Source organism: Nothoprocta perdicaria, unplaced genomic scaffold (genome assembly GCF_003342845.1).
Source record: "Nothoprocta perdicaria isolate Ctin4 unplaced genomic scaffold, notPer1 scaffold_75, whole genome shotgun sequence".
Taxonomy (NCBI): Eukaryota; Metazoa; Chordata; class Aves; order Tinamiformes; family Tinamidae; genus Nothoprocta; species Nothoprocta perdicaria.
In genome coordinates, this window is record NW_020456032.1 from 2,401,281 (window position 1) to 2,409,905 (window position 8,625).

The 8,625-nt window shown below is 50.6% G+C and overlaps 1 protein-coding gene across 1 annotated transcript; it reads left to right on the forward strand.

The window, feature by feature from the left end:
• Window positions 1–3,361: 3,361 nt before the first annotated feature.
• Window positions 3,362–5,332, forward strand: MFSD6L (major facilitator superfamily domain containing 6 like). Its single transcript, XM_026051400.1, has one exon. The coding sequence runs from the start codon at window positions 3,362–3,364 to the stop codon at window positions 5,249–5,251; it is 1,890 nt and encodes a 629-aa protein (XP_025907185.1). The 3' UTR covers window positions 5,252–5,332.
• Window positions 5,333–8,625: the final 3,293 nt, after the last annotated feature.

Sequence of the window (8,625 nt, forward strand, 5' to 3'; positions counted from 1 at the left end):
TCCAGTCACTGCTTGGTTGTGAATGGCACTAGATTTGCTGTAAGCACTTGTCCTTCTCTGAACAGACAGGAGGTTGCAAAGCAGCTCTTGGAGTTCTGAACTCTATTTCTGACATCCACATGGGACCGCGCTGTGGTCTCACTGTGTGACCTCTCAATGTCTGCTCTGGAGAGTGTGCTGTATCTCTGAGCTAAGCCCAGCTTCAGTTGTGTTTCTGCAGGTGTACAACCTTGCAATCCTACAAGCAAGGACCTCTTGGATCACCTTCATCAGGTCAGATGGAAATCAGCCAGTGGTAGGTCTGTCATCCCAGTCTGCCCTGCAGTCCTGCTTTGGACTGTGTCCATCACCTGGGAAAAAGAGGTAGAAGAGGTAGCAATAGTGCAGGTGGGATCTGTGGAGGGGTAGGTGCCTGGAACACTTCTCCATTCCTTTGCTGCTGTCCTGGTGTGGATATCCTCTCTTGGTTTGCAGATGGGAACATGGGGCAGCAACAGCACAGCTCATGCTTCCACCCAGGCTCAAGCTAATTTTGTTTTAAACAGGATGATTGTGGGAATAGGAAGTGTAGGAAGCTGCTCTCTTCATTACATTTGCTGCAGACTGAAGCAATGAAAAATTTTTTTTTTTTCACTTTTTGAATCTGAACTGTAGTATCTGGGGTATCTCCAGAGAGTTCTTCCTAAATTCGCAGTGGAGAAGATTTGGAGGCTTTCTTTCCATGACACTATCGTGTTTTATTCTCTTGGCTCCTAGGTGGCTCCTTGCCTGGTTTGCCTTCAGTCTGAGGTGCTTGCTCAGATCAGCTACCTAAAGAGAGTCTCCTTTAGCTTTCCATACATGTACAGCAGCTCTTCCCAAGTCTTCTCCATCTGAGACCCCTGGGGAACCTGTGGGCCTGGCTCTGCACTTGGAGGTGATGCTGGCCCAGCTGACTGCAGTTGCCCTGGCAAATCCATGTATTAGCCCTGATGACTCTTGTCAGATGGAGAAATGCTGCTGCACTGGGGTGAAGCTTAAATCTTCTGCCCCASCTCTGTCCATGCCAGGACAAGGGTGAGCTCAGGTATAAGGTTATGGTCACCACCAAAGACCCAAGTGCCTTGTGAGAACATCTCAGTGTTTAGGCTCAGGCTTTAGTGGTTTTTCTCTCAGCCTTCCCTGGCTCCTGTTTTGCAAACACAAGTTGTGTGCTAGCAGGTTCACTCATTCTCATCTGGTATTTTTTCTCTTTCCAAGCTATAAGCTTATTCACTCTCACTTTAAACAACCCACTGAATTACACTACTGTGGGCAAAACAGCTCTAGAGCTGTTGGCAGGTGATCGATAATTAGAGATATAAAGAGTCTTCCAGTCTGAAAAAAAAAATAATCCCTAAACCAGCACAGAACAGTCAAAGATTACCTTGGGTGACAGTAAAACAGCCACTTATTCAAGGAAGCAGCCCTGAAATGTAGACATGTAGCTATGATGTAGCTACATTGCAGATGCAGCTGTTTATTCCAGGCATGGTCCTATGCAGGAGTCACCAGGCTGCAAGGTCTCAGGTTGATCCTTCAGCCCTATTTTTCACCTTCATTTGACCACAGTTGCCAAATTAATGCCCACCACTGCCTGCTGTAGGCAGCAATTATTTCATCCCTGGAAGGACACTGAAGTTGAAAAAGAGGCTCAAAGACGAGTCAAGAAATCAGCAGCCATCTGTTGTCCTCCATGAGTGTCTGTATGGAATAAAGAGGAGTTTGAAGGTCTGAATGGGGCATTTGTTACCTCTGCTCTGTTGGAGCTGTCCTGGAGGGGGCCGGTCATGCCAGCAAGCGTGCCCAACACATAAAGACCTGCAAAGTTGCACGTAAGTGTGGAGGCCACGTTTGGCACTGTACATTTGTAAATGATGTAGATGGATAATAAATTATTTGTATAGGTGGACAGACAATCTGTATCAGAAGGTGCAATCCTTTTCATGTCAATTAAAATACATTTTAGAAGAAAAGACCAGAAAAAAGGGCTCTTTGTTATGATTGCGTGACTCTGGGAAATAAATGAGTAGGATCAGAAAGGCATTGGTATCATTTCTGCCCTGTGGTTGAAGTCTCACCTCCGGGCTGCCTGCAACATCACCAAGAGTGACTCTCCGTGTCCAGAGAGCTCTTGGGTGCTGGAGCAGGCAGAAGCAGCAGAATCCCATAAATTTGGAAGCCCAAATCCATATCCCCCATGGTAACTGCCCCCTCTGTGCTGCTGCAGTCTGTCCCCACCACCTCAATTCAAAGCACCACCTAAGGACAAGGGGGCAAGAGCCACGGTGCCTTGAGGGAAGCCAGGCTGGATAGGGAGGCAATCGTTATGTGGAGGCCGCCATGAGGAAGGCTGGTCCAAAGGAGGGCAACAAAGCCGAGGAAGGGGCAGCAGCACAGGCCTTATGAGGAGCAGCTGTGGGAGTTGGGGTTACTTTGTCTGGAGAAGAAGACTCAAAGGAGACCTCATTGCTCTCTACAACTTCCTGGAAGGAGGTTGTAGTGAGACGGAAGTCGTTCTCTAAAAAGAAGATGTTCTCTAAAAAGGCTACTGATAGGACAAGAGGAAATAGCCTCAAGTTGTGCCAGGGGAGGTTCACCTTAGATATTAGGAACGTTTTCTACATGGAAAGAGTAGTCAAGCTTTGGCACAAGCTGCCCAGGGAAGAGGTGGAGTCACCATCCTYGGCAGTGTTCAGAAAGGTGGAGATGAGGCACCTAGGGACATGGTTTAACAGGTGTGGTGTTGAAGGGTTAACAATTGGATTTGATTAGGTCCAATTATTAATGATCCTATAGGGGCAGAGAGTGGTGAGGAGGCTCCACTGGGGAGCAGTATTTAAAAAAAAAAAAAAAAAAAAAAGAAAAAAAGTGGAGCTGCCCAGGATAGGGTTGGCAGGATGAGGTGCCCATGGAGGCATAGCCGGGATGAGAGGAGATGGAGCTGCCCAGGATAGGGCAGGCGGGACGACGTGCCCATGGAGGCAGAGCYGGGATGAGAGGACATGGAGCTGCCCAGGGCAGGCAGGACGAGGTGCCCATGGAGGCAGAGCCGGGATGAGAGGACATGGAGCTGCCCAGGGCAGGCAGGACGACTTGCCCATGGAGGCAGAGCCGGGATGAGGGGGATACAGCCTGGCTGCAGGGAGGCTCGCGGGAGCACAGCCGGAATGCGGGAGGCTCAGGCCGCGCGGGCTGCCCGCGCTGAGGCAGAGGCGGCACCGCCATTTCTCCGCCCATTGCCGCCTCCGAGCAACCGCGGGCCCCGCCGCCGGGCCGGGGAGGAAGCACCGCCCAGGCGCTGGGGGCAGCTCCCCGCGCGAGGCCGCGGCTCGGGGCGGCCATGGGGCAGTGGGACGTGCGTGGCGCCCTCGTGGCAGCCTCCCTCTTCCACTTGGTGCACGGCGCGGCAAGCGGCTGCGCGGTGCCTTTCCTGAGCCTCTACCTGCGGCACCTGGGGCTGCCCGCCTCACTGGTGGGCGCCGCCGCGGCTGYGCGGCACCTGCTGGTGGCTGCTTGGGCGCCACTGGGCGCCGCCTGCGCCCGCAGTGGCTGCCAGGCCAAGGCGCTTGTGGCCGCCGCACTGCTGGGCTCGGCCGCTGCCGCGCTGCTGCTCACACTGGTGCCGCCTGCCACACTGGAAGACACGCGAGGGCTCTGCGGTGGGGCCGCTGGTGCCAACGCCGGCAATGCCACGAGTGCCAATGCCACCAACGCCGCCAATGGCATCAGTGCCAATGGCGATGGAGTCAATGCCAGCGTCTCCAACATGGTGCCAGCAGAGCCGTGGGGAGCAACTGCACGTGCCCTGCCAGTGGGTCTTGTGCCAACGCTGATGGCACCAGCACTTCGAGGAGTGTTCAGCTCCACTGATGCCCTCTGGAAGAGCGACGTGGGAGCTGGTGACATGGGGACAGATCGCTACACGGCTGGTAGTGTTAACCCAGAGACACCTGCACTGGGAATGCCCTATGGACACCAGGAGGAGACAAGCAGCACAGCAGCAGCTGGGGTGGATCTCAATGATAACCCTGAAAAACACCTTCTCCTTAGTAAAAATGGCAAGCTGCCCTTATTTAAATCTCCCCTTCCCACCGTCGGAGGTGCTGGTGCCCCTGAAAACCTCTCCCATCACTGGCAGGCAGCTCTGGACACTGGCTTGGACTTAGTGCAGGGCACCAAGGGGGAGCACTGGGTGTTTGTGATGGCACTTGGGGCCATGCTGCTGTGGGAGCTGCTAGCCGCCCCTGTTGAACGCACAGTTGACGAGAGTCTCTACGAATACCTGGACTTTGTTGATGCAGCAGACAGATACAGCACGCTGTGGGTCTGGGGCTACCTGGGGGTGTCCGTTGGAGCCTGCGGCGTCACTCTGCTCATCGACCGGCTGGGTTGCCACCTTGGCAGTCGCCTTTCCCGACAAGCCGTCCATTTCTACGCATACAGCCTGCTGGCAGTGCTGTCRCTGCTCGCCAGCGTTTTCCTTCCCACCTACGCTCCCAAGAAAGACAAGCGCACAAGGAGAACCGCCAAAGCCCTGGCCCTTATTGGCGGCGACGGCCATGCCGTCCTGGCTGCCGTGACTGTGCTGCTCGCTGGCGCAGCCAGCTCTGCCGTGCATGATTTCCTCTTCTGGCAGATGGAGGACCATGGCAGCAGCGAGGGCTACATGGGGCTCTGGGTGGCCACGGGGCTTGTGGCCGAGCTCTCGCTTTACCCCTTCAGGGGCGAGCTGCTGAGGACGCTGTCGGGCAGCGGCATGGTGGCGCTGGGCCTGGGCTGCCAGGCGGCCCAGCTGCTCTGCTACTCCTTCAGCGGGGCGCCCTGGGCTGCCCTGCTCGCCCAGCTCTTGTCCGCCTTCAGCAACGGCGCCTTGTGGTGGGCACTCGATGCGACCGTCAGCGACGTCGCCACTCCCGGCATGGAGAGAGCCCTGCGTGCCCTGCTCCGTGGCCTCACGCAGGGCGCAGGGGCTGCCCTGGGCAGCGTGTCGGGGGGCTTGGTGGTGGACAGTTACGGCCTGCCTGTGCTCTACCGGGCCTGCGGTGCYGGCCTGCTCCTCTGGCTCTGCCTCTTCCTCGCTCTGCAGTCCAGGTTGCCTCGGCAGAAAAAAATCAACTATTCTCATCTCCTGACTGCCAATTCCAGCGATGTGAGCGACTCCGAGGAGGAGAAGGAAAGGGACTGGCTGGTAAAGGCTATGAAAGACGAGAGCTTTGGTAGGAATTGGTAGCAGTGACTTCGTGGCAGCTAATATGTGCTTGGRCATGTGGGGGACAGAGGTGATGGGACATGAAGCCCAGAAATTGCCATTAATTCCAAAATGCTAAATATATACAGTGTATGTTGCTAAGGAAAGACAGTYCTAAAATTATTTCATAGATCTTTTATTTTCTTAAGATTAATTTATAGCCTTCTTATAGCGACTCTTGCTTTTTAACTTAATGATTTGGCTTCCAAAATTCTAACGGGGTATTTTCAGCAATATTTCTTTCCTGAAATGAATGCAGTTAAAGCTTTAGTCCAAAAGCAGGCTTCGGTTCTTAAACCTCAGAGCTGATCCTGAGGAAGCGGTGCACCGTGCTTTAACACAATTAARTGAAAAGCAGTTAAATACAAATAAGATATGAAGTTTTGCCAGGTGCTATTACTGTGAAAGTCCATGAATGCTTTTCACTGAATAAGGGATGTAAATAAAAAGATTCTTCTGCTCCACTTTGATTCATAAAGCTAGTCTTTGCTACAGACTAGACTTCTTGTGTTTTTTGCTTTTAAGTATACTTCCACACTTGCTAGCCAAAAATTAACCCACTCTAATTACAGGCAAAGCCTGTTGGCTGTCAGAGTTGAGCAGAGCAGCCAGGGACTTCCTGATGTTTGAGTAAGGCGACACCTGGACACGAGGACAGCCAGGAGGCAGTTGAATAGCTGCTGTGGGCTGGGTGTTTGTGCGGGTTGGGTTCCAAAGAGCTCAGCATTGGCTGTGCAGGTCTGGGGGAAGTCCATGACCCTCCTGACGTTAAGTCAGCCCAGCTGAAGTGCAACCTTCCGTGGCACTCCACGTTGCCTGACGAGAACAGAAATGGTTGTTTTCCAGGGCTTGCTGGGTGCAGAATGCTCCCCACGCTGTCTTATCTGTCCACTTAACCTCAGGTTGATTTCAGTGCCTCCTTCTTCCGGAGATAGGACTTGCTTGCAAAGTAAAAAGTGTTCGTCTGATCTCCGTGAAATCCATGTCAGACCTTAAATATGGGTGGAGGAGCCTTTTATTGTCCACTTGAGTGTTATCAAAAGCTGTTGTCAGGTTATTATGCACTTCCTTTGCCAAGGGWCTTTATTGTTCCTTTGCAGAGGGATAGATTTTGATTTACATTTTCCTAAAACTTTGCAAGATGTGAGAAGGGCAAGACATGAGAAACTRTAAAAATACAGGTAAAATACTCCTTTAATATAACATAAGTGCTCATAAAATGACTACGCATAGTAGGCTCTCTCTCACCCCACCGCCTTCTGGACTCAGTAGGAAGTGGCTGGAGGTAGCAGATGAGCAAGAGCAGTGCCATTAAAGGCAGTCTGTTTCTCTGTATGCATTGATTACAGATTATTGTATGTCAAATATTTTCAGCCTAATTATCTCTCCATTTTTTCCCGTACAAATCTTCTATGCCACAGAGAATAGTCTCCTAGAATTAACCTGTGCATGGGATTATCCTAGTGCCAAGAAGWGCTGGGACTTGTTACTCACATATTGCTTTCTCATAGGAATTCAAACTGCAGATGGGAACAACTGGAGTTTCAGAAACCTACCCCAGTCTTATTGTCACGTAGTACTTCAGCACCTCTAATTACTTATTAACAGAGTGACTTCAATCTTGAGGAATGTGAYTGCAAGTCTCAGAGCCTTATAAGCTTCTGTGAAATGAGTGTTGCTGAAAGGGCTGCGATAGTTGGAGGCCTTACTGTGCCGGTTAAATGCGCTATAGGGGCTTGCTATATCTGCTCAGGTGCAAAATTTATCTGCTTTAGGTCAGGTTTAGCAAAGAGAAACCTTGAAATGAAAAGTAATTGTGGCAGGGAGCTGGTAAAGCAGTCTTGACTCCTCAGAGCGACTCACATTTAGGTTCAGTCACTATGAATGCGAGCAGGGAACAGTTCTGGTGTGTCCCAAAGTTTACTCAAATGTAGCAATCGCATATGAAGATTATCAATATGTGTGTGTGTATATATATATATAWAAATTCAATTAAAACATTTTGTCTTCATTCAGGAAATAAACACCTATGTACAGTTCAGAAAAAAAAAAGGGTTGAATTACAAAAATTTACAGAAAGGCTTGTTGGCTAAGGAAATTGTGCATATTTAATTGTATTGTTTTCCATATAAGTTTATGTGGTTTGGTTGTGTGATGTTTGTGACTCAGTTTCTTTCTCTCGTGTGCAGGGACCCTGCCAACTGAAAGGTAAAGGAGTGGGCTTAAATTCTCCTACGWAAGATTTTTGTTCTTCTGAACATAGCTTTGCTGTTCCTCAGGCAGAAGAGCTTGCCGAGGCATTTATTGTCATTGGGAATTAGGTGTTAACCCAGAAGCACCAACCGCCCCTGGGAAAGTGGGCTCTCTTACAGCCATCTGGCTCTTGCCTCTTGAATTTTATTACAGTGATGTACATGTCACTCAACCACATCAGCATTTTTTTTTTTATTCCTGGATAACTATTTGTCAAAAGTTAGCATTAATGCTTTTTTTCCTTTTTTTCCTTTTTTTTTTATTGTCCCTTTAAGCTTTTAATCTTTAATAGGAGTTGTGCAGTGAAAAGTTTGGTCTTGATTCAGTCCAATATTTTAAAATAGACCAAACAGCTTTTTCTGATTYTTCTGGTTGGGATTTCCACCTGAAGTAGATTGGATGTATAATCCCATCCCTGTATTTCCCATATAGATAGGACATGAGGTCCCTCCTGCAGGTAGATGGGAAATATAATCCATTTATGCAGGAAGGGCATTTTACAGGGATTGTGCAGGCAGCTCTCTCCTTAAGAAGGGTGGCAGTCAGATGCACAGGGAARTGTTGCAAGACACACAAGGCGTAGGTTTGAGCTGCCACCCTTGCGACATTCCTATGCAAAGAATGTTCCTTTGAGCCCATCCTCTACTCAACGTACCCCTAGTTCACTCTCTGCCRATTCCTTTTATCACATTTCTCTAGGAATCTTCTGGCATGCCAGGCTAGCAGGGACAGGCAAACTGGATCAGAGCTGTAGGATCAGAGAGCAGGACGTAGTAGCTGCTCAACCACGGAGCTACCATCATAGCAGCTGCTCAACCACAGAGCTTCCATCATAGTAGCTGCTCAACCACAGTGCTACCATTGTAGTAGCTGCTCAACCATGCAGCTACCATCGCTCCTTGTGCTCCCAGCCCTCCGGTGCTCAGAGTTGTGACTGAGGCCGCCTCTTGTCCYGGCCTCCAGGAAAGAGGCCATGTCCCTGTGGCAGACTGAACTGCCCCAAGCCCCGTCCTGCCTCTCGCCCCAGGTTGGTGCTGTTGTACAGGGCTGATGCCCCTGTGTAGCGGGGCCGGGACAGCGGGACCAGGGGTGGCAGCACCGGG